At 44.6% G+C, this 25830-nt stretch overlaps 1 protein-coding gene across 1 annotated transcript; it reads left to right on the top strand.

Annotated features, from left to right (window-relative positions):
• The first annotated feature begins 13925 nt into the window (after nt 1-13925).
• On the top strand, nt 13926-14924 carry LOC128841595 (olfactory receptor 52M1-like). The gene has a single exon (XM_054036794.1). It carries the CDS (start codon nt 13926-13928, stop codon nt 14922-14924), a length of 999 nt encoding a protein of 332 aa, XP_053892769.1.
• The last annotated feature ends 10906 nt before the right edge of the window (nt 14925-25830 follow it).

Here is a 25830-nt window from a genome sequence, read left to right as displayed (position 1 = left end):
ATGGTAAATTCTCAGAATGGAGAGGGGTAACTAGTAGTGTTGCCCAAGTGTTTATCCTAGGACCAATCCTATTCAACTTATTCATAAATGATCTGGAGAAAGGGGTAAAAAGTGAGTTGGCAAAGTTTGCAGGTGATACTAAACTGCTCAAGATAGTTAAGACCAAACCAGACTGTGAAGAACTTCAAAAAGATCTCACAAAACTAAGTAAGCAATGGCATTGGTCTGCAAAAAGCTGAAACATTCATAGACATGTGACTTGCCCAGGTGGCTACAGACTCCATCTTGTTGCTGTGATTTTGCACAGAAGAACAAAGGGTTTTCTGCCCACAAGAGAAAGAATATAAAAATCCCTGGAAACCCCTCCATTTGGTTTTGAACTGGCTTAAAATATAGCCTCTCCACCCCAAAGGGATGCTTGAAAGAAACTGGAACAATGGACAGTAACTACGGGGGAGTGAGGGATTGCTGGATCCAAACTAGGAAGGAGTCTAGTCTGTGAAAGAATCTTATTGGAATATTTCTGAGGGTGAGATTTACCTACATTTAATTTCCTACTGTATTAGGGTTAGACTTGCATGTTTTTGTTTTATTTTGCTTGGTAAATTACTTTGTTCTGTCTATTATTAATTGGAACCACTTAAATCCTACTTGTTATACTTAATACAATCACTTTTGTTTATTAATTAACCCAGAGTGAGCAATTAATTTCTGGGGGAGCAAACAGCTGTATATATCTCTCTATCAGTGTTATAGAGGGGGGACAATTTATGAGTTTACCCTGTATAAGCTTTATACAGAGGAAACCAGATTTATTTGGGGTTTGGATCCCACTGGGAACTGGGTATCTGCCACTGAAGTCCTCAAATCATGGTTTAAAGACTTCAAGGGGCAGAGAATCCTCCAACAAGTGCCCCGTGCCCCATGCTGCAGAGGAAGGCGAAAAACCCCCAGGGCTTCTGCCAATCTGCCCTGGAGGAAAATTCCTTCCCAACCCCAAATATGGCGATCAGCTAAACCCTGAGCATGTGGGCAAGTCTCAACAGCCAGCCACCCAGGAAAGAATTCTCTGTAGGAAGAGTCAATAATAAAGCTCAGTTTTGCAGTCCCAAATCCTAGCCACTAGACCAGGGATGGGCAAACTACGGCCCATGGACCAGATCCGGCCCATGAGCCATTTGACACCGGCCCACGAGCTCCCGCTGGGGAGGAGGGGCTGGGGCTTGTCCTGCTCCAGTGCTCCAGCTGGGGTGCCGGGTCAGGGGCTGCACCACGTGGCTCGGCCCCACTCCGACGCTCCAGCTAGGGCACTGGGTCAGTGGCTGTACCATGTGGCTCTGGGAAGCCATGGAATGGCCACCCTCCAGGGCACAGGATCGAGGGCTGCACCACATGGTTCCCAGCAGCAGCTGCATGGCCCTGCTCTGAGGGTCGGGGGCCGTTCCAAGCATAGGAGCCGGAGAAGGGACATGCCACTGCTTCCGGGAGCCACTTGACGTAAGCACTGCTGAGAGCCTGCACCCCTGAGCCTCTCCCCATGCCCCAACCCCCTACCCCAGCCCTGATCCCCCTCCCACTCTCCAAACCCTTTGATCCCAGCCCGGAGCACCCTCCTGCACCCCAAACCTCTCATCCCCAGCCCACCCCAGAGCCTGCACCCCCAGCTGGACCCTGCACCCCTTCCCGCACCCCTGCCCCAGCCCTGATTCCCCTTCTGCTCTCCAAACCCCTCAGTCCCAGCCCAGAGCATCCTCCTACACTCCAAACTCCTCATCCCCAGCACCACCCCAGAGCCAGCACCCTATACTGCACCCCAACTCCAATTCCGTGAGCATTCATTGCCCACCATACAATTTCTATTCCCCGATATGGCCCTCAGGCCAAAACGTTTGCCTACCCCAGCACTAGACCATGCTGCATCTCAACCCAGCTTCTTGTTCGCTATGAGAAAGATGGAAAAAGCCTTCAGGTGCTGGCTCTTAGACACTATGGCTAGACGCTGCTGTGATCAGTGTTCCATACAATCTCTTTTTTTAAAAAAGATCTGCTTTGGTTCTAAAGGAATTAGCTCAGGGAATGTCTATGGCCTGTCTTCTACAGGAGGCCAGACTAAATGTTCACAGTTGTCCTTTCTGGCATTATCTATGGATAGATTCATAGATTTATAGATTCATAGATTATAGGACTGGAAGGGACCTCGAGAGGTCATCGAGTCCAGTCCCCTGCCCGCATAGCAGGACCAAATACTGCCTAGACCATCCCTAATAGACATTTATCTAACCTACTCTTAAATATCTCCAGAGACGGAGATTCCACAACCTCCCTAGGCAATTTGTTCCAGTGTTTAACCACCCTGACAGTTAGGAACTTTTTCCTAATGTCCAATCTAGACCTCCCTTGCTGCAGTTTAAACCCATTGTTTCTGGTTCTATCCTTAGAGGCTAAGGTGAACAAGTTCTCTCCCTCCTCCTTATGACACCCTTTTATATACCTGAAAACTGCTATCATGTCCCCTCTCAGTCTTCTCTTTTCCAAACTAAACAAACCCAATTCTTTCAGCCTTCCTTCATAGGTCATGTTCTCAAGACCTTTAATCATTCTTGTTGCTCTTCTTTGGACCCTTTCCAGTTTCTCCACATCTTTTTTAAAATGCGGCGCCCAGAACTGGACACAATACTCCAGCTGAGGCCTAACCAGAGCAGAGTAGAGCGGAAGAATGACTTCTCGTGTCTTGCTCACAACACACCTGTTAATGCATCCCAGAATCATGTTTGCTTTTTTTGCAACAGCATCACACTGTTGACTCATATTTAGCTTGTGGTCCACTATAACCCCTAGATCCCTTTCTGCCGTACTCCTTCCTAGACAGTCTTTTCCCATTCTGTATGTGTGAAATTGATTTTTCCTTCCTAAGTGGAGCACTTTGCATTTGTCTTTGTTAAACTTCATCCTGTTTAACTCAGACCATTTCTCCAATTTGTCCAGATCATTTTGAATTATGACCCTGTCCTCCAAAGTAGTTGCAATCCCTCCCAGTTTGGTATTATCCGCAAACTTAATAAGCGTACTTTCTATGCCAATATCTAAGTCGTTGATGAAGATATTGAACAGAGCCGGTCCCAAAACAGACCCCTGCGGTACCCCACTCGTTACGCCTTTCCAGCAGGATTGGGAACCATTAATAACAACTCTCTGAGTACGATTATCCAGCCAGTTATGCACCCACCTTATAGTAGCCCCATCTAATTTGTATTTGCCTAGTTTATCGATAAGAATATCATGCGAGACCGTATCAAATGCCTTACTAAAGTCTAGGTATACCACATCCACCGCTTCACCCTTATCCACAAGGCTCGTTATCCTATCAAAGAAAGCTATCAGATTGGTTTGACATGATTTGTTCTTCACAAATCCATGCTGGCTATTCCCTATCACCTTACCACCTTCCAAGTGTTGGCAGATGATTTCCTTAATTACTTGCTCCATTATCTTCCCTGGCACAGAAGTTAAACTAACTGGTCTGTAGTTACCTGGGTTGTTTTTATTTCCCTTTTTATAGATGGGCACTATATTTGCCCTTTTCCAGTCTTCTGGAATCTCTCCCGTCTCCCATGACTTTCCAAAGATAATAGCTAGAGGCTCAGATACCTCCTCTATTAGCTCCTTGAGTATTCTAGGATGCATTTCATCAGGCCCGGGTGACTTGTAGGCATCTAACTTTTCTAAGTGATGTTTAACTTGTTCTTTTTTTATTTTATCCGCTAAACCTACCCCCTTCCCATTAGCATTCACTATGTTAGGCATTGCTTCAGACTTCTCGGTGAAGACCGAAACAAAGAAGTCATTAAGCATCTCTGCCATTTCCAAGTTTCCTGTTACTGTTTCTCCCTCTTCACTAAGCAGTGGGGCTACCCTGTCTTTGGTCTTCCTCTTGCTTCTAATGTATTGATAAAAAGTCTTCTTGTTTCCTTTTATTCCCGTAGCTAGTTTGAGCTCATTTTGTGCCTTTGCCTTTCTAATCTTGCCCCTGCATTCCTGTGTTGTTTGCCTATATTCATCCTTTGTAATCTGTCCTAGTTTCCATTTTTTATATGACTCCTTTTTATTTTTTAGATTGTGCAAGATCTCGTGGTTAAGCCAAGGTGGTCTTTTGCCACATTTTCTATCTTTCCTAACCAGCGGAATAGCTTGCTTTTGGGCCCTTAATAGTGTCCCTTTGAAAAACTGCCAACTCTCCTCAGTTGTTTTTCCCCTCAGTCTTGATTCCCATGGGACCTTACCTATCAGCTCTCTGAGCTTCCCAAAATCTGCCTTCCTGAAATCCATTGTCTCTATTTTGCTGTTCTCCCTTCTACCCTTCCTTAGAATTGCAAAGTCTATGATTTCATGATCACTTTCACCCAGGCTGCCTTCTACTTTCACATTCTCAACGAGTTCCTCCCTATTTGTTAAAATCAAGTCTAGAACAGCTTCCCCCCTAGTAGCTTTTTCAACCTTCTGAAATAAAAAGTTGTCTCCAATGCAGTCCAAGAATTTGTTGGATAGTCTGTTCCCCGCTGTGTTATTTTCCCAACATATATCCGGATAGTTGAAGTCCCCCATCACCACCAAATCTTGGGCTTTGGATGATTTTGTTAGTTGCTTGAAAAAAGCCTCATCCACCTCTTCCACCTGGTTAGGTGGCCTGTAGTAGACGCCTAGCATGACATCTCCCTTGTTTTTTGCCCCTTTAAGCCTAACCCAGAGACTCTCAACACTTCCGTCTCCTATGTCCATCTCTACCTCAGTCCAAGTGTGTACATTTTTAATATATAAGGCAACACCTCCTCCCTTTTTCCCCTGTCTATCCTTCCTGAGCAAGCTGTACCCATCCACACCAACATTCCAATCATGTGTATTATCCCACCAAGTTTCAGTGATGCCAACAATGTCATAGTTGTATTTATTTATTAGCACTTCCAGTTCTTCCTGCTTATTCCCCATACTTCTCGCATTTGTATATAGGCATCTAAGATACTGGTTTGATCTTTCCTCCCAGTTTTTTCCTGACTCTCCTTTCTCTCTGCCAATATAGCCCACACTCCCTCTTGTTTCCGACTCATTTCCCCGGTCTCCATGTTCCCCACTTACCTGTGGGCTTTGCTCACCTGTCCCCGTCGAACCTAGTTTAAAGCCCTCCTCACTAGGTTAGCCAGTCTGTGTCCACCTGTCCATTTCCCTTAACCAGTGAATGCTTGTTTCCTATGGTATATTTTCATAGGACTTGTCTAGTCTAGTTTTCAATAACTCAGTTGATGAATTTTCCACAAGTTTGTTCCTCTGGAACACAATTTCATAGCCTGCAGATCCCACTGTCAGGAAACGCTTCCTACTCTTTAGCTTAAATTTTCCATCTCAGTACTTCTAGTTCTAGTTTCTTAAATACTTCCCCATTCCCTGTGTGGGAATGCACCAAAAATGGAAAAAAAAAAAACAGAATACTCTATATTCTTTGCCAGGGGGTGCTGTGAAGGCAAAAGCATAACAGGGTTCAAAAAAGAACTTAAGTTCCTGGCGAATACATCCATCAATGTCTGTTAGCTAAGGAGGTGAGAGATGCAACCCCACATTCTGGGTGTCCCCAAACCCCTGACTGCCAGAAGCTGGGACTGTTTGACAGGATGGATCTCTTGATGATTACCTTTTCTGTTCATTCCCTCTGGGGCACCTGGAATTGGCCACTGTTAGATGACAGGATACTTAGTCCACTTTCGCTCCCACTCAGAAACCTGCCAACACAGCACAGTCACTGGGATCACTTTGGTTGAACAGACTCAGTAAAAGCAACACCAACAGAACGTTTCTGTGGACAGAGGGCAGCTAGGGGCATGTCCTGGGGACAGAGACCACCCCCCTACAAAACTGCCTGGAAGGTGTTAGCCAGGAGCACAACACATGTATAAGATACCGGTACATCACCAATAATCATAACTTCAGACAGAAAAACGATATATGCTGACATAAATATAGAGAGCAGGGTACCATAAAGTCTCTCATTGGCAGCTATACTGAATTGCCTTACCTGCAAGGGGTTAAGTAGTTCAAATAACCTAGTTGGCACCTGACCAGAAGGACAAATGAGGAAAGAAGATACTTTCAAATTGAGCGGGGGTTGTTTGTGCTCTCTCTTTGTTGTTCTCTCTCCCAGTGGAAAGAGAAGTCAAGCAGGTACAACATCTCCTGAAAATACACCTTGAATAATCATTCTAAATTCACAAAAATTGTAAGTAGGGCAAGGAAATGCATTAGGTTATCTTTTGGTTTAGCTGGTGAATTCTTCTATGAATAGAGGTAGTTTTATTCCTGTTTTTGTACTGTGAAGTTGAGCCCAGGGGGGGGAATCCTCGGTGTTTTAAATCTTTTTATTACCCTGTAAAGTTACCTTCCATCCTGATTTTTCATGTGTGATTCTTTTACTTTTTTCATTAAAATAAAGTTATTCTTTGTAGAACCTGATTGATTTTAGTGTCCTAAAGACAAAGGGTCTCGACTGCGCTTACATTGCTAAAGCAATTGGTTGGTATATTATTCTCAAGCCTCCCCAGGAAAGAGGGTGAAGGGGTTGGGGGGAATATTTTGGAGGGATAGGGATTCCAAGTGACCCTTCCCTGAATCTTTGTGTACATCACTTGGTGGTGGCAGCAATACCATCCAAGGACAAGGAAAGGAATGTTTTCCTTGGGGAAGTTTTAATATAAGCTGGTAGAATATAAATTTAGGGGGTCTTTCATGTAGGTCCCCACATCTGTACCCCAGAGTGTGCATGTGGGGGGGGACTCTGACATATGCATATAAATAGGATAGCCATATTTAGCAAATAAGTTCATGGAGGATAGGTCCATCAATGGCTATTAGCAAAGATGGGCAAGGATAGTGTCCCTAGCCTCTGTTTGCGAGAAGCTGGGAATGAGCAACAGGGGTTGGATCACTTGATGATTACCTGTTCTGTTCCTTCCCTCTGGGGCACCTGGCATTGGCCACTGTCAGAAGACAGGACACTGGGATAGATGGACCTTTGGTTTGACCCAGCATGTCCATTCTTATGTTCTTATGTCTCTCACAAGAAGCGCTGATCTGTCCTACGCACCTTGCTCCTGGAGAGGCCTCACAGCTGACAGTCCCATGAGGAAATAGGCCTCCATCTCCAGCTCATCAGACAGGCCCCTAGAGGCTCAAATCAGTGGGAGGTAGGAGCTTAAGGACCTTAGTGAACCACTAGAAAACACCCATTCGGTGATGATTTCCCATGGACATCTCCTTTCTGAGATCCATCAGTTAGCCAGCTGTCACTCCATCTCCAAATCCCCTAAGTGGCGCTGGGGGCTGGGATGGGAGCTGCTGTAGCCTGACAAGGAGTCTGCCTGCAGGTAAGAGTCAGCCCTGGCTGAGCAGGTGCTGGCATGGGTTAATGGCAGGTGCTGGCATCTCCCCCAGCCCTTCAGTAACTGGAGACTGGATGGGTCACTACAAAAAATTAATCTCCCCTTGTTGATACTCACACCTTCTTGTCAACTGTTGATAATAGCCCACTCCCTTAATTGAATTGACTTGGTAAGGCAATTCCCATCTTTTCATATGCTGTATATTTAAACCTTTCTATTGTATTTTCCACTTCATGTATCTGATGAAGTGGTTTTAGCCCAAAAAGCTCATGCCCAAATAAATTTGTTAGTCTCTAAGGTGCCACAAAGACTCCTCATTGTTTTTAATAAGGAAGTGTTATTACTCCTTCTCATAACAGAAGAACAAGGGATCACCCAATTAAATGTATAGGCAGCAAGTTTAAAAAAAACAAAAGGAAATGTTTCTCACGCAATGCACAGTCAACCTGTGGAACTCCTTGCCAGAGGATGTTGTGAAGACAAAGACTATAACAGGTTTCAAAAAAGACCTAGATAAATTCAAGGAGGATAGGTCCATCAATGGCTGTTAGTCAGGATGGTAAGTCATGCCTGACTAACCTAATTGCCTTCTATGAGGAGAAAACTGGCTCTGTGGATGAGGGGAAAGCAGTGGACATGTTATTCCTTGACTTTAGCAAAGCTTTTGATACGTTCTCCCACAGAATTCTTGCCAGCAAGTTAAAGAAATATGGGCTGGATGAATGGACTATAAGGTGGATATAAAGCTGGCTAGATCGTCAGGCTCAAGGGGTAGTGATTAATGGCTCCATGTCTAGTTGGCAGCCGGTATCAGGCGGAGTGCCCCAAGGGTCAGTCCTGGGTCCTGTTTTGTTCAATATCTTCATTAGTGATCTGGAGGATGGTGTGGATTGCACCCTCAGCAAGTTTGCAGATGACACTAAACTGAGAGAAGTGGTAGATACGCTGGAGAGTAGGGATAGGTTACAGAGGGACCTAGACAAATTAGAGGATTGGGCAAAAAGAAATCTGATGAGGTTCAACAAGGACAAGTACAGAGTCCTGCACTTAGGACAAAAGAATCCCATGCACTGCTACAGACTAGGGACCGAATGGCTAGGTAGCAGTTTTGCAGAAAGGGACCTAGGGGTTACAGTGGACGAGAAGCCCGACATGAGTCAACAGTGTGCCCTTTTTGCCAAGAAGGCTAACGGCATTTTGGGCTGTATAAGTAGGGGCATTGACAGCAGATTGAGAGATGTGATCATTTCCCTCTATTCAACATTGGTGAGGCCTCATCTGGAGTACTGTGTCCAGTTTTGGGCCCCACACTACAAGAAGGATGTGGAAAAATTGGAAAGAGTCCAGCGGAGGGCAACAAAAATGATTAGGGGTCTGGAGCACATGAGTTATGAGGAGAGGCTAAGGGAACTGGGATTGTTTAGTCTGCAGAAGAGAGGAATGAGGGGGGATTTGATAGCTGCTTTCAACTACCTGAAAGGGGGTTCCAAAGAGGATGGATCTAAACTGTTCTCAGTGTTAGCAGATGACAGAACAAGGAGTAATGGTCTCAAGTTGCAGTGTGGGAGGTTCTGGGTGGATATTAGGAAACAGTATTTCACTAGGAGGGTGGTGAAGCACTGGAATGGGTTACCTAGGGAGGTGGTGGAATCTCCTTCCTGAGAGGTTTTTAAGGCCCGGCTTGACAAAGCACTGACTGGGATGATTTAGCTTGGATTGGTCCTGCTTTGAGCAGGGGGTTCGACTAGGTGACCTCCTGAGGTCCCTTCCAACCCTTAGATTCTATGATTCTATGAATATTGACTATACACCAGTATTTCAAATGGGTATCCTCCTGGGTAACACCCACAAGGTAGTTTACATCCAGTGTAGCCAGCACATTGTGGGAGTAACCATTCAAGGTAACGGTCCATTAAGAAACTCAATAGGCCTTAGAAACAATGAGGAATCTGGTGGCACCTTAAAGACTAACAGATTTACTTGGGCATAAGCTTTCATGGGTAAAATACCTCACTTCTTCAGTTGCATGGAGTGAAAATTGCAGATGCAGGCATAAATATACTGGCACATGAAGAGAAGGGAGTTACCTTACCAGTGGGCAACCAGTTTGACAAGTCCAATTCAGTCAGGTGGATGTAGTCCACTCCCAATAATTGCTTAGGAGTTATCAATACCAAGAGAGGGAAATTTGCTTTTGTAGTGAACCAGCCACTCCCAGCCCCTATTCAAGCCCAAATTAATGTTAAGTTGGCAAATGAGTGGTAGCTCTGCAGTTTCTCTTTGAAGTCTGTTTTACAGTTTTTATGTTGAAGGATAGCTACTTTTAAATCTTTTATTGACTGTACAGGGAGATTGAAGTGTTCTCCTACTGACTTTTGTATGTTATCATTCCTGATTTGTGTCCATTTATTCTTTGCCTGTATCTGTAATTTTCACTCCATGGATAAAAAGTGGGGTTTTTTACCCACGAAAACTTATGCCCAAATAAATCTGTTAGTCTTTAAGGTGCCACCAGACTCCTTGTTGTTTGTGTGGAAACAGACTAATATGGCTACGCCTCTGATAATAGGCCTGAGAAGAAGCTTATCCCCACCTGAACATTCTAGCCAGGAAATGGGTTTTGGCCCCTGTTACAATTCATCGAAGCATGCAAATGCATTTGACCAGCTTATGTGACACTGGACACAAGCTTGTTCCTGTACTTTTCCAATAACTTTGCTGCAAGCTTTCACTTAAAAAATGTTTGGGACAATGAAGTTCCCTCCACATGGCAGAAGATATAACAGGGGGAAGCGAGATCATCACTTGGTCTCATTCCCCCCACAAGTCAACACCTGGAAACACCTTAGGAAGTCCCAAGTTGAAGGGGTTTCTATCCCGTATACAGAAGCCTGGTGAATTGTTTGTACCATCAGGGTGAGACACTGCTTGATTCAAATCCTGTCCAGTGTATAAAACTTAGATTATGATTGCATTTATTTCTTAGGTAAAATCTATGTTCCTGTACTTAATACATATGTTATATATATATATATATATATATATATATATATATATTACCTAAAACAATGCGGTGTTTGAAATGCAAAGGGGAAACCATCTCAGGAAGAGGGGCTGGTGCATTGTCCTCTCTAAATTGAGGGTTTGGTAGACTGGATAATAAACTTACACAGGTCACGCTTCTGACCAGGGCAAAACGGTTCAGCTCTGGGGTCCTAGGCTGGGGACCTGGGAGGAACTAGCTGGAGCTTCTCTATTCTTGGTTCATGAGTGGCTACTGAAAGCATTCATGTATTATGTGTGAGAGAGACTTAAAGAGCTTTATTTATTTATCTTAAATAGTAATATTGGGGTCTTTAATCTATCAGAGAAAGGCAAAAGCAAGATCCAAGCACTGGAAGGTGAAGCTAGACAATTCCAGCTGAAAATAAGGACCAAATAGTTTACACTGAGGGTATGTAGAGAAACTGAAAAGAATCCAGAGGCGAGAGACAAAGATGATCTAAGGAACAGAACAGAAGCTATATGAGAAAAGACTGAAGGAACTGGGTATTTTTACTTTGGAATATAGAAGATTGAGGGGGGACATGCTGGCGGTCTTCAGATACTTGAGAGGGAAGCCATATGACAAACGCTGAAGGAACTAGTTATGTTTAGTTTGGAAAAGAGGAGATTAAGTGGGGGCATGGTAGTGGTCTTCAAATACATGAAAAGCTGCCATAAAAAAGCTGGAGAAAAGTTGTTCTCTCTTGCCACAGACAAGAAGCACTGAGTTCAAACTACAGCATATCAGACTTAGACTAAATCATTTATGTGGCTTTTTGCTCCACCCACTCCAATTTTTCAACATCCTTTTTGAAATGTGGACCCTAGGACTGGACACAGTCAGTTTCACCAATGCCATGTGCGGAGGTAAAATCCTTCCCCTACTCCAACTCACCACTCCCCTGTTTATGTATCCAAGGATCACATCAGCCCTTTTGGCCACAGCACTGCACTGGGAGCTCACAATGATTAGGTTACTCCAGTGAGCCCTAAATCGTTTTCACAGTCCCTGCCTTCCATAATACAGTGCCCCAGTCTGTGGGTCGGGCCTGCATTCCCTGTTCCAAGAGGATAACTTTGCATTTGACTGTATTAAAATATTTTGTTTGCATGGCCCAGCTCACCAAACACTCCAGATCAATTGGTATGCCTGCCTTGGCCGCCTCATTGTAACCACTCTGCCAATATTTGGGTCATGCGCAAATTTTATCTGCAGTTATTTTATATTTGTTTCCAGATCATTGGTGAAAATATTGAATAACATTGGCCTAACAACTTATCCCTGCGGAACACCACTAGAAACAGCCGCATTTGCTGACAACATCCCATTGAAAATTGCTTTCTCAGATCTGTCAGGTGGCCAGATTGTTTTTCATTTAATGTATGTGCTACCAAGATTGTAGAGAATTCATTTTTTATCTGAATGTTTTCCCCTACTTAATCAAATGCCTCAGAGAAATCAATGTCTATTACATCTGCACGGTTCCCTTGGTCAACCAAATGTGTACTCTAATTAAAGAATGAAATCAGGTTTATATGACAAGACAACTTCTCCATAAACCATGTTGTTGATTAGCATTAATTATATGACTAGACTTTTTTTGAAGTAATCCATGTCAGCTTTTCCACTGTTTCATAACATTTCAAATTTTTAAATCTTTCCCTTTATCTTTTTAGTAGTTAACATTTAAAGCAGAACGGTTCTGGATTTACCTTTTTTGTTTGTTTTGGCTCAGCTGCTGCCTGATTGTGTACTTCTGGTTCCAAATGAGACATGTGGTTGATTGGTCAGTTCGTAACTCTGGTGTTCGTAATTCTAAGGTTCTACTGTAGATGCTCTTTAATGTTCTCTTTGATTGCTAATGGACTGAAAAGTATTTCATCACCTCATGTGGTACGAGTACATCATACCGCTTCTTTCCAAATGCAGAACAAAAATATATATGAAATATATCTACCTTTTCTGCAGCATTAACAAGTTTCCTTTCTCCCTCTAGAATTTTGCCTAAACCTTTTCTAGGATTTCGTTTGTTGTGAAAATACTTAATAACCTCCTTAGTCGTGCCAAGCACTGATTTTTCCCTGATGTCTTTAACGTCCTTTATCAATCATAACTTCTAATTTGTAGTTCTTGCTATCTATATTCCTGATTTCCCCCCATTTTTATATATTTTATATATTGCTTTCCCCCGCCCCACATTAGCTGCCTTCACTTTGCCCCTGGAGTGGGTTTTTAGCCAAATTTGTCCATATTCATGACTGTGGTATCGTGGCTTTTTAGCTATTTAATCAAGTATCAGAGGGGTAGCTGTGTTAGTCTGGATCTGTAAAAAGTGACAAAGAGGCCTGTGGCACCTTATAGACTAACAGACGTATTGGAGCATAAGCTTTCGGGGTTGAATACCCACTTTGTCAGAAGCATGTAGTGAAAATTTCCAGAGGCAGGTATAAATATGCAGACAAGAATCAGTCTAGAGATAACAAGGTTCGTTCAATCAGGGAGGATGAGGCCCTCTTCTAGCAGTTGAAGTGTGAACACCAAGGGAGGAGAAACTGCTTTTGTAGTTGGCTAGCCATTCACAGTCTTTGTTTAATCCTGAGCTGATGGTGTCAAATTTACAAATGAACTGAAGCTCAGCAGTTTCTCTTTGAAGTCTGGTCCTGAAGTTTTTTTGGTGCAGGATGGCTACCTTTAAATCTCCGATTGTGTGTCCAGGGAGACTGAAGTGTTCTCCTACAGGTTTTTCTCATTATCTCTAGACTGATTCTTGCCCGCCTCTGGAAATTTCTACTAGTTGCATCTGACGAAGTAGGTATTTTCCTCACCATCAGTTTTGCTGATGATTTCCTCAGCTTTGAGGAATTAGCCTTTTGAAGCACTAAATATCTCTAGATATTACTGGTTAGGAAGTGTTCTCTCTCTCTCCATTTGAATGTAAACTCTTCCATTGTTTATTTTCCTCTCCACAGTCAGATGCCCCCTTATGTATCTCTTCTCTAAATGAAACAGTCCAAGCCTTTCCAGTCTTTCTGCATGTGGCAGCCTCTCCTATTCTCATAGAATTTCTTGGAAATACCCTTTCTATCTACTATATCCTTTATAGAGACTGGGTGACCATAACTGAACACATATCCAGAACAGTGTATTCTCTATCCCATTATAAGGCGTATCCACCCTAGTGGTTCCTGCTGGTGCCTATTATCATTTCCTACACACGAAGCACCATAAAAGATGGAATTTGCATAAGTAGGGTAATTTTTTCATAATTAATTTATCTGAATAACGAAAATGTCATTTTCAGTGTGTGAAGAGTGACCAATCTGTTTCTCCCATGACAACAGCCTCCAGTAGTGCATGTAGTGTCTAATATTAACATTGTTTCTCCATCCAGGCATTTGTACTGCGACCATCACCCTAGAGCCTGGGCACATACAGGAAGTCAGGGGAACATACGGTATATGCAGGAGACACCGTTCAGCCTCAGAGTTGGACAATTTCTCCCCTACTCCATGTCAGATTCCAACATAACCGACTTCACCAACCCCTCCACCTTCATCCTGCTGGGAATTCCTGGCCTGGAGACGGCCCATGTCTGGATCTCCATCCCCTTCTGCACCATGTACGCCATAGCCATCTTCGGGAACTTCACCATCCTGTGCATCGTGAAGACGGAGCCGAGCCTCCACGGGCCCATGTACTATTTCCTCTGCATGCTGGCTGTCTCTGACCTGGTTGTATCTACGTCCATCCTGCCCGAAATGCTGAGCATCTTCTGGTTCAATTCCAGGGAGATCGATTTCGGTGCCTGTCTCACCCAGATGTACATCATCCACTGCTTCTCATCAATGGAATCTGGGATCCCAGTGGCCTTGGCTTTTGATCGCTACATGGCTATCTGTAATCCCCTGAGACATTCCACCATACTGACAAACCCCATGGTGGCCAAGATCGGTCTCACTGTGGTGCTGCGCAGCAGCATACTTGTACTACCCAATCCCTTCCTGGTGAGGCGGTGCCCCTATTATAGAACCAACATCATCCCCCATACCTATTGTGATCACATAATTGTGGTCAAGTTGGCCTGTGCTGACATCAGTGCCAGTAATTACTATGGCCTGTCTTTGGCATTCTTCATCACAGGTCTGGATGTGTTTTTTATCACCGTGTCCTATACTCAGATTCTCAGGGCTATCTTAGGCCTCCCCTCAAAGGACACCTGGCTCAAGACTTTTGGGACCTGTGGCTCCCACCTCTGTGCCATCTTAGCCTTTTACATCCCAGCTCTCTTCTCCATCCTGACACACCGATTTGGCCACAATGTGCCCCTACATTTCCATGTTCTCAGTGCCAACGTGTACCTCCTGATGTCCCCCATGCTAAACCCCCTCATCTATGGGGTGAGGACCAAACAGATCCGGGACAGGCTGCTCTGGCTCTTTACTCATAAAGGGACCTAAAGTTTTCCTCTGGTTTTCTGGAGTGCAAAGCCCTCTTTCCTGAATCACTTACTGAAAATAAGAACATATGAACAGCCATATTGGGTCAGACCAGAGGTCCATCTAGCCAGTATCCTGTCTCTGACAGTGGTCAATGCCAGGTGCTCTAGAGGGAATGAATAGAACAGGAAATAATCAAGTGATCCATTCCCTGCCACTCATCCACAGCTTCTGACAAACAGAGGCTAGGGACACTCTCCCTGCCCATCCTGGCTAAAAGCCATTAATGGACATATCCTCCATGAATTTATCTAGCTCTTGTTTTGAACCCTGTTATAGTCTTGGCCTTCACAACATCCTGTGGCAAGGAGTTCCAAAGGTTGACTGTACATTGTGTGAACAAACACTTCCTTTTGTTTGTTTTAAACCAGCTGCCTATTAATTGCATTTGGTGACCTCTAGTTCTTGTATAATGAGAGGAGTAAATAGCACTTCCTTATTTACTTTCTCCACACCAGTCATGATTTTAGAGACCTCAGTCATATCCCCCTTAGTCATCTCTTTTCCAAGCTGAAATGTCCCAGGCTTATTAATTTCTCCTCATACAGAATCCATTCCATACCCCTAATCATTTTTGTTGCCCTTTTCTAAATCTTTTCCAATTCCAATATATCTTTTTCGATGTGGGGTGGCCACATCTGCATGCGGTATTCAAGATGTGGGTGTATCATGGATTTATATAGAGGCTGTCAAGGCTGCTTCCCCACTCTGAACTTTAGGGTACAAATGTGGGGGCCTGCATGAAAACTTCTAAGCTTAACTACCAGCTTAGATCTGGTCCGCTGCCACCACTCTCGATGCTAATTCCCTTCCCTAGGTAGCCTTGAGAGACTCTTCACCAATTCCCTGGTGAACACAGATCCAAACCATTTGGATCTTAAAACAAGGAGAAATTAACAATCTCCCCTCCTTCCTCCCACCAACTCCTGGTGGATCAAGATCCAACCCCCTTGGATCTAAAAACAAAGAAAAATCAATCAGGTTCTTAAAAAGAAGGCTTTTAATTAAAGAAAAAGGTAAAAATCATCTCTGTAAAATCAGGATGGAAAATAACTTTACAGGGTAATCAAACTTAAAGAGCCCAGAGGAACCCGCTCTAGCCTTAGGTTCAAAGTTACAGCAAACAGAGGTAAACACCCTAGTAAAAGGTACATTACAAGTTGAGAAAACAAAGGTAAACTAACACGCCTTGTCTGGCTGTTTACTTACAAGTTTGAAATATGAGAGACTTGTTCAGAAAGATTTGGAGAACCTGGATTGATGTCTGGTCCCTCTCAGTCCCAAGAGCAAACAACCCCCAAAACAAAGAGCACAAACAAAAGCCTCCCCCCCCCCTCTAGATTTGAAAGTATCTTGTTCCCTTGTTGGTCCTTTGGGTCAGGTGTCAGCCAGGTTACCTGAGCTTCTTAACCCTTTACAGGGAAAAGGATTTTGGAGTCTCTGGCCAGGAGGGATTTTATAGTACTGTACACAGGAGAGCTGTTACCCTTCCCTTTATAGTTATGACAGGCATTACGATATTTTCTGCCTTATTATCTACCCCTTTCTTAATGATTCCAAAAATTCTGTTCGCTTTTTTGACTGCTGCTGCACATTGAGTGGATGTTTTCAGAGAATGATCCACAGTGACTCCAAGATCTCTTTCTTGAGTGATAACAGCTAATTTACATTCCATGATTTTATATGTATAGTTCGGATTTTGTTTTCCAATGTGCATTACTTTGCATTTATCAACATTGATTTTCATTTTCTATGTTATTGCCCAGTCACAGTTTTGAGAGATCCTTTTATAGCTCTTCAGAGTGTGCCTGGGACTTAACTATTTTGAGTAGTTTTGTATCATATGCAAATTTTGCCACCTCAATGTTTACCCCATTTTCTGGTCATTTATGAATATGTTGAATAGGACTCCTCCCTGGACAAACCCGTGGGGGACACCACTATTTACCTCTCTCCATTCTCACCATTTATTCCTACCCTTTGCTTCCGATCTTTTAAGTGCCTTGCAATGCTTTCAATCTCATCTAATGATCCTTAACTTAGTTTAGTGACAAGCCTTTTGTTATTTAATCATCCTGCCTCTGTTTCTGAACAAATTCCCTGCCCCAGAGATGGAAGCTTGGAGAAGCACTGCACTCCTCACATATCACTCTCAAGCTGTGTTGCAGTTAAGAGCTGTGGAAGCAGAGAAAGAACTGACAGGAAGGGGATGCAATGCATGAGAATTCGTTAGCAAGAGTCAGGCTAACTGTAACCCTAATAACGCGAGATTTGTAGAAGTGAGGAATGTGTGAGGCGAGTGGGAAAGAACTGTGTGAGAAGTTGTTGCGACCTTGTGTAGATAATGTGCAGATAATATGGAATGTAGACTAAGAGTCTACATTAGTGAGCAAAACAAGATATCAGAATGACCTTTGTATAAACAAAATGCAGCTGTTGCTCATTATTGTCTGTAACAAAAGGTATAAATGCTTGCTGTAATTGTTTACCTGTTGAGAGACCTGTTTAGCGCTCTCTCTCTATGCAATTGATAGAGAGAAAATAAAGTATCTGATTTGCTGTACCCAAACAAAAAGTGAGAACTCTCTTATTCTCCGACAGAGTTCCATCTGGGGCTAGGGCGTCCGCTGTGAGCAGACCTCAGGTACAAAACTCAGGTGGGACTAGAGCCACCCGTACCCCCTAAACAGTGGCCCTGACCAGCTGAGCTCCCTCTGCTCCGGGGCTGGGACGGGAGATGCTGCAGCCTGAGAAGGAGCCAGGGTACAAATAGGAGGCAGCCTCAGCTGAGCAGCTGCTGATGGGGTGAATGACCTGGCACCTCCCCCAGCCCTGCAATAACTGGACACTGCCAGATCCCCTTTTCCACTGGACTTTCCCATTGAAAACCTGGTACTTGGCAACCCTAAATGGCACCTGGACACAGAAGCCAAAAACCAGACTGTCCGGGTAAAATCCAGATGGGAGGAAACCCTGTTAACAGCACAAGCATGGGAGAAGGGACTCTTTGATTGCAGGGCTATGGCTGCAGCAGAGAGCCAGACTCCAGCTGGAGGAAGTCATGAGTTGCATAAGGTGGCCCCTGATACCCTAGAGAGCTTTGACCAAATCCCAAAGAATGCTCCAGGGCGGTGAGGCAAGGAATGGCAGGCAGGTGTCATATTGTGTTTACCTAGACCTGCGTGTGACACTCTGCATTCCATATTGATCACAGTGATATGATTATGATATTATTATGACATAATTTTGATGAATCTTTTATAAAACGTTCTGATTTTCTGACTATGATTATCCTATTTGTATGCACATATCATTTTTGTGTTTGGAGTTATTAATATTGAGTATGTATCTGTATTCCAAATGTGGTTGCACCTAGGTGACACCCACAGGGCAAGATGCTTCCAGTCTAGACAGCCAATTGTTAAGGGTCTATTCCAGATAACGGGCTATTAAGGGAAAGATAGGCCATAGGAAAAGTTAATCCTCCACCTGGTGAGCCTTCCAAAAACTGTGCTGGGAAATTGGCTTGGAACGAAGGGATTCCCATCATATTGAAGAAACTATAAAAGGGGCAGTGCCATAAACCAGTGGCCTCACTGCCCACACAGAAACAGCTGGAAACACCTGAGGAACAAAGACTGAACTGTGGGAAGTGCTGGTGCCAAGCTTAAGGGATTTCTAGCCTGTGTATGGAAGCCTAATGGACTGTTGGTACTATCTAACATGGTGACACATTGCTTGGTTCAAATCCAATTTAGTGTATAACTAAATACACTTATTGAGGACTTCAATAACTCAGGTATAGGTTAGGGGTTTGTTACAGAAGTGGGTGGGTGAGATTCTGTGGCCTGCGTTGTGCAGGAGGTCAGACTAGATGATCACAATGGTCTCTTCTGACCTTAAAGTCTATGAGGGCACATCTTCACACCCTCCGGATCGGTGGGTAGCAATCGATTTATTGGGGATTGACTTCTCGCGTCTAGTGAAGACGCGATAAAATTGATCCCTGATCGCTCTCCCGTTGACTCCGGAAATCCACCGCGGCAAGAGGTGGAAGCGGAGTCGACCTCGGAGAGGCTGCGGTTGACTTGCCACCGTCCTCACAGCTATTCACGTAGCTGAAGTTGCATATCTTAGGTCGACCCCCACTCCCCCGCAGTGTAGACCTAGCCTGAGTCTATGAGTATGAGACTTAGACTGTGATTTTCTTTATTTCTCAGGTAACCATCTTTGATCTGATTGCTATTCTATCAGGGTTGGAAGGGACCTCAGGAGGTATCTAGTCAAACCCCCTGCTCAAAGCAGAACCAAATCCCAACTAAATCATCCCAGCCAGGGCTTTGTCAAGCCGGGCCTTAAAAACCTCCAAGGAAGGAGATTCCACCACCTCCCTAGGTAACCCATTCCAGTGCTTCACCACCCTCCTAGTGAAATAGTGTTTCCTAATATCCAACCTAGACCTCCCCCGACTGCAACTTGAGACCATTGCTCTTAGTTCTGTCATCTGCCATTAGTTATAGTCACTTACAATTTATCTTTATCTAGTCAATAAAGCTGTTTTTATATTTCACCTAAAACAGTGTGGTTTGCTTAAAATTTGGGGAAAACCTCAGCTCATTTAACAAATGATTTTGCAGGGTCCTCTTCACATCAAGGGAGGGGTGAAATGGGTAATAAAGGCATAGTGGTCAGGCTTTTGACCAGGAATGGACAGTACAGCTCTGGTATCCTAGGCTAGGGAGCTGGGGGTATTTTGGCTGGAGCTTCCCTATGTGAGTTCATGAGTGGTTGCCCAGAGCATTCATGAGCACGTCTGGATGTGGTCTCTGCCTGTGGATGTTGGTGTGAGTGTAAGCTTGGAGGGTTTTCCAGGTTGTCACAACATCACAGTGCAAGAGGGACCCCATATTGGTGAGACAGAGGTCTGAACTGTACCCCAGTTCCAATTAGCAGCCAGGGAGGGACCCACCACACTGGATATCTCTTGTCCTGTCTAAAGTAGAGGAATTGTTTTAGCAACCCCTTTTACAAGGCCTGGGTGTGTTTGCTTGAATGATTGTGTGCCCTGAAAGAGAGAAACTGCAAAAAGAGTGGGCCCAAGGGGACCTCTGGGAAGAATGTGCTGAAGCAATTTAAGAGTCTGCAGGAGAAGGGCCAAAACTAGTCTCAGGACCATGGTGTTTCGTGTGCAGGTCTCCACTCCTAGTGAGAGTTGCTAGTATGGAAACTTCATCCCAGAGTGGACCTAGAAACCCAGAGCCAGAATAGTGCCTGAATGCTGCTCCGACACAACAGCACAAGGGACCAGTGTGTGAGAACCAAACACAGCTTCCTGGTGGGTGTCCAGGCATGGGAGCTTGAAAAGGACTGTCATAGCAAACCTGGAGCTGTGACTGGAAGGGGAGTGTGGCTGGGCCATCTCAAACTTTCTGGGTAGTGTCCACAAGATGTTCTCTTCACTCAAATGTGGCACACTTGCCTTTTCCCTCTGTGTTTCCCAGAGTGCTCTGGTTCCTGGACTGATCCAGCTGGGCTGCCCTGAGCCAATCAGTCCCAGTTTAGCAACAGGGAGGGGATTTGTCTCTCCCTTGGAAAGTGCTCCCTAGAATGGAAGAGACAAGGAGTCCCTGTTCTAGTGGGTTTTGTCCCATCTGTCTCTCTCCCACTCCATGCATTGTGAGCCGTCTCGCCCTGTGCTTTTTTTACCTCCTTCCCTCTGTCTCTCTGCCATTTCTAATGTGCATCCCAGAGCTTGTCTACACTGCAAAGTTGTTGATGGGTACTTAAAAAAGCCCCCTCCCCCCGCACAAAAGACAAAAGTTTTGCCGATGCAAGTGGCAGTGTAAACGTGGCTTTGTCGGCAGGAGCGCTCTCCTGCCGACAAAGCTAATGCAGCTCGTGGGGCTGGAAGTATTTGTCAGCAAAAGTGCTGACAAAGTATCGACAAAGAGCATTTACACACGGTGACTTTTAGCGACAAGGCTGTGTTGACACAGCTTTGTCGCTAAAAGTTGTGTGGTGTAGACAAGCCCACATTGTGATTTTCCCCTGCTGTTATCTGGACCAGTGATCTGCTAGGCCACTCCAATCCTCGACTCTGGGAGCCAGCCTTCCCCTACTCTGCTGTGAGAACCTCCAGTCCCTGGCTGTTCACGCACAGCCTCTGGCATATAAGCTGCTCCCAGGTACGTGAGTGAGCACTTTTGACCAGCCGCTGCTTGGACTGTGCCACTGAATGACACTAGCCAATATCTCCGGTCCCAGACACAACCCTAGGAACCTCCGTCTTGCAGTGTCCAGTTATGCCTGCTGGACGTTGCAAGCTTGTATGAGTTCATCAATTTAACAAAGAAATTGATATGTACCAGCCTTGTTAACCCAAGGGGAGCGTCTGACATGCTTCAAACCAAACGCACTGCTTCGGGTAGAATAAACAAACAGATTTATTAACTACAAAGACAGATTTTAAGTGATTATAAGTCAAAGCACAACAATTGAGATTTGATCAAATGAAATAAAAGCAAAACACATTCTAAGCAGATCTTTACACTTTCAGAGCCCTTCCAAGTTAGATGCTTCTCACCACAGGCTGGCTGGTTGCTCTTCAGCCAGGATCTCCTCTTTGACCAGCACTTCAGTCACTTGGTGTGGTGCCTGTAGATGTAGGTGGAAGAGAGAGAGCAGGGCAAATGTCTCTCCCTTTTGTCATGTTCTTTCTTCTCTCTTGGCTTTGCCCCACCCCCCTTCAGAGTCAGGTGATCATTACCTCATCATAGTCCCAAACAGACCAAGGGAAGGGGGGTGACTCACTTGAGAGTCCAAGAGATCCTTTGTTGCTGCCTAGTTCAGTGTCCTTTGTTCCTGTGAGGCTGGGCTGGGTTTGTCCCATACATGCCCTGATGAGGTGTGAACTTCCGCTCTGCTCATGGAGAGTTTTTGCCTGGGCTCATTTTAAGCTATGAGGACAAATTTTCAGCCTCATAACTATATACATGAAATTACAATCTATAACATTACTATAACAACAATGCTCAGTGCATCATGAGCCTTCCAACAACACCCGACATGACAAACTTTCTATTGGATACCACACAATCATATTATAAGGATGAACATGGGGGTGCAGGGTGTTCCCCTGAGATACAGTGTGTGACACCCACCCTAGGTGCCAGTTTCAAACACTAAAGGGATGCCACTCTATAGAGTTCAGTGGCAATGGCAGGTGTAGCACTGAGAATCGCTACATCTGAGAGCTGATCTGGCTGGGCAAGAAGCAGTGCCCATTAGTCTGGTTATTAATCCAGGTAAAATGAAGTCCCTGGCCATGACCAGCAAGCAGCCTGCAGCTGCAAACTGCAACCAGCTCAGTATTAACCTGTCTGGAGGGATTTCTGGGCAGGTGGCAATTTCATAGACAGGGCTGGAGGCTGCTCAAAAGATGTGGGCTCTCGTACAGCAGCAGCTGCTGCCCTGTTGCCTTCCACAGCCTTTGTGGAGATGTCATGTCAGCAGGTTTCCTGCAACACTGCAGATCTATAGAACAATGGGTACTCCCATGGATGGGAGCAATATGGGCGGGAGGGGGGGCATGTCTGAGGAAGGCCAAGGAACTCTGGGCTGACGTTTTCAGTGCTCCTGGTCTCCAGAAGCTGCTCTGTATCAATAGGCAGCACAAGATCAGGAGTGAGGATTTTGAAAGCTGAACACAGCAACTGCCCCCATCAGTCCTGGGTCAGTTTTGGCAGTTTTCTTGCTGGGGACACATCACTAGAGTGAAAGATCAGCAAATTCTGAATTGGACATATAGAGAAATGCCATTACACAGCCAGCAATCACATGGGTGACAAAAGCTTCAGTACTGCCACTGTGTGAATATACAGCCAGACCACCTTAAACACCTTCCCAGAGATAGATCTAGGCAGCGCTAGGTTTGCAAGGAGGCTACATTCCTTTGGGACTTGCCATGAGGATATTGATGATGACTTACGGGACAAATGGCTCTCCAGATATTATAGCAAAATGTCTGTTCGTTCAGTAATGTGTGTGAGGCTGAGGTCGGAGAAACAGAAAGCACAGGTGACACTCCTGAAAAAGGAAAGTGAGAGGGACAATTCAGGGGGTCAGTATAGCATGTGTTGGGCCCTCTTCCCTGAATCACTTACTGGACGGTGAAAAAGACATTAAATTCTTTCCTGATCTTACTGTGCTGTGTCAGTGTGACAAAATGGGAAACAGGACTATATATTTCAGAGTAGCAGCCGTGTTAGTCTGTATCTGCAAAAAGAACAGGAGTACTTGTGGCACCTTAGAGACTAACAAATTTATTTGAGCATAAGCTTTCTTGGGCTAAAACCCACGTCTATATATAGCTCTTTGGGTTGCCATCAATCTAATTGCTGGTAACTGGGCCCCCTAAGCCCTGCCCCTTTCCTCACCTCTTCTGCCAAAGCTCCAACCTGCTCTGCCTCTTCCCCCAAGATCTCACTCCTCTCCTTCCCTCCCCCTTTCACTGTTGGAGGGCTTTCCCTTCACCCTCTCCTCTGGTTCTTGTCATGCAGACAGAAAGCAGAAGACCAGAAGTCTGAGGTGCAGGCAATGAGATGTTTATTGAGGTTAGTTTCCAGCAACACTGATGCCTTAGAGCCTTGTTTCCCAGTGTCCCATCTGCCCCCCTCCTTAGCAGGCATAGTTATTCTGGAAATTCACACCCTCAGTACCACCCCTTACAATTTATAGTCATGTTCTGTTTTGTGGAGTCTTGAATCTAAGGTCTTTGTCCCACCTCTTTTGGGTCCCATTGGAGGGGTAAAGAATGAGGTTGTGCTATGGTCAGGGACAGGCATTTCTTCACCCTTTTAGTGTTTTATACCTTCCCCCCAATTCTTGCAGTCCCCTCCCAACTGGTTGCTTGGTCTTGCCTTGAGATAAGAGTTGAGGCAATCTTAAAGCATGCATTCATATATTATACTCCCACCATGCCCAGTAATATTTTTAACTGTTTTTACTTATTCCCATTATACCAACAAACCCATTTGGCTAGGCAGAAGCAACACACACACACACACACACACACACACACACACACACTCTTTGTTCTTTGTTCTCGTCCTTTGTCCTTGTCCTTTGTTGACACACATCCCTCCCCGTCCACAGCTACAAAGGAGCCATTTCAGATTTTGGTAGGGGTGGCAACTTTAGCCATGTTTCCAGGGGCTACTTAGGCTCTTGAGATCTCTAGGTTTTTTTTGGCAGATAACTTAGCAATTAGCAGAGAGGAGCACTGTATCTAGACCCTATATAAAAGAAAGAAAATTAAATAAATCGTAGACCCAGTCAGTTCTAATACTAACAGGTTCTGGCATCTTGTGGCAAGTCATTTAAAGGACACTGGTTAGATTTGAAATTTTAATGTGTTCTTACTTTGTTACAATATCTGCAGAGAGAGATCTCGTAAGCACTCCTGGGTTCTATCTCAGCTCCTGGAGGGGAGTGGGTACCATCAGAGTGACAGATGACTTGATTCAAATCCTGTCTAGTGTATAGAAATGTAGATTGCAATTTTGTTTATTTTTTAGGTAACCAACTTTGATCTGTACACTATTACTTATAATTACTTACAATCTATCTTTCTATAGTTAATAAATCTGATTTATATTTTTCTTTACCTAAAACAGTGTGTTTTTTGAAATGTAGAAGAGAAATCAGGAACAGAGGCGGATGCATTGTCTTCTCCACACTGAGGAAGGAGCAGACTGGGTAATTAACTTACACTGGTCAGGCTTCTGCCAAGGGCAAGATGGTTCAACTATGGGGTCCTAGGTTTGGGAGCCGTGGGGAACCATCTGGAGCCTCTCTATTGTTTTTGGTTCATGTGTGGCTAGTGAAACCATTCATATAACTGCAGCTGTGTGTGCCCCTGTCTGTGTTTAGCTGTGTAAGTGCAAAACCTGGAGAGGATTGCAGCTTGTTACAGCCTCACAGTGTGAGAGGCGGCCCAGACTGGTATGCCAGAGGACTTGGCGGTACCCCAGTTCCAGGCTGCAGCATGGGGAACTCCGTCACACCCATCCAATGAACAGGTTCTGCTAAACCTGATTCCTTTTCCCTCTTGTCATGCACTCATTTACTGATGGAGAGACCATGGTTACAGCAGGGAAGACATGACCACTCAATTCTTTCTGTCATTCACTGTGTGACCTTGGCCAAGTCACCTCTCACTGTGCCTCAGTTTACCTATCAGTATAATTGGGATATGTTCATAGTGACTTTCCTTTGATATGTGTTTTGAAGATCCTTCAATGAAAGGTGCTACACAAGATGATGATAATTACATATGAGAATTACTGATTTCTGATCCTTTACTGAGAAATCCGTATCTCTGCAGATAGTGTTCATTTCTCCCCTCAGGCATCTTTATCCATATTTATCTGCCTACTATCTACCCAGCCATCCTGGGCAGTTATCGGGCCCTATGGAGACTTAGGCATTATCCCTAGTTTTCTTACTAATCAACTATATTTTTAAAATACACAACTACATGGAGCAGCCAATTCCTCTCTGATTCAGCACAGAATCCCTAAAGTTGGATAAAGAACAAAGAAGCACAGACAGGCTCGTCTCCAGCGTGTTTACTTTCAGATGCTCATTTTTCCACTAGAGGCCGAGCGAACCCCACTGGGACTGCACAGAGCTATAATATAAAAAGTGTACACCGCTGTATCAGCTCTTTTGGTTGGATGCTGCTGCAAATGCTGGGCTGAGAGAGGTGTGGGTCACGGCTACCTGGGGGGGATTCCAAGGGAGGACACTTCCACCTCAGAATTCACAGGTACCCATCTCTTGCTCAGGAGCTCACCTGCTCGACAAA

Source organism: Malaclemys terrapin, chromosome 1, assembly GCF_027887155.1.
Source record: "Malaclemys terrapin pileata isolate rMalTer1 chromosome 1, rMalTer1.hap1, whole genome shotgun sequence".
Lineage (NCBI taxonomy): Eukaryota > Metazoa > Chordata > Testudines > Emydidae > Malaclemys > Malaclemys terrapin.
Note: the sequence above shows the minus strand (reverse complement) of the source record. Positions and strands in the feature narration are given on the sequence as shown.

Excerpts from the sequence above, each read along its gene's own strand:
- LOC128841595 (XM_054036794.1), top strand. The coding sequence starts at position 13,926 with ATGCAGGAGACACCGTTCAGCCTCAGAGTTGGACAATTTCTCCCCTAC.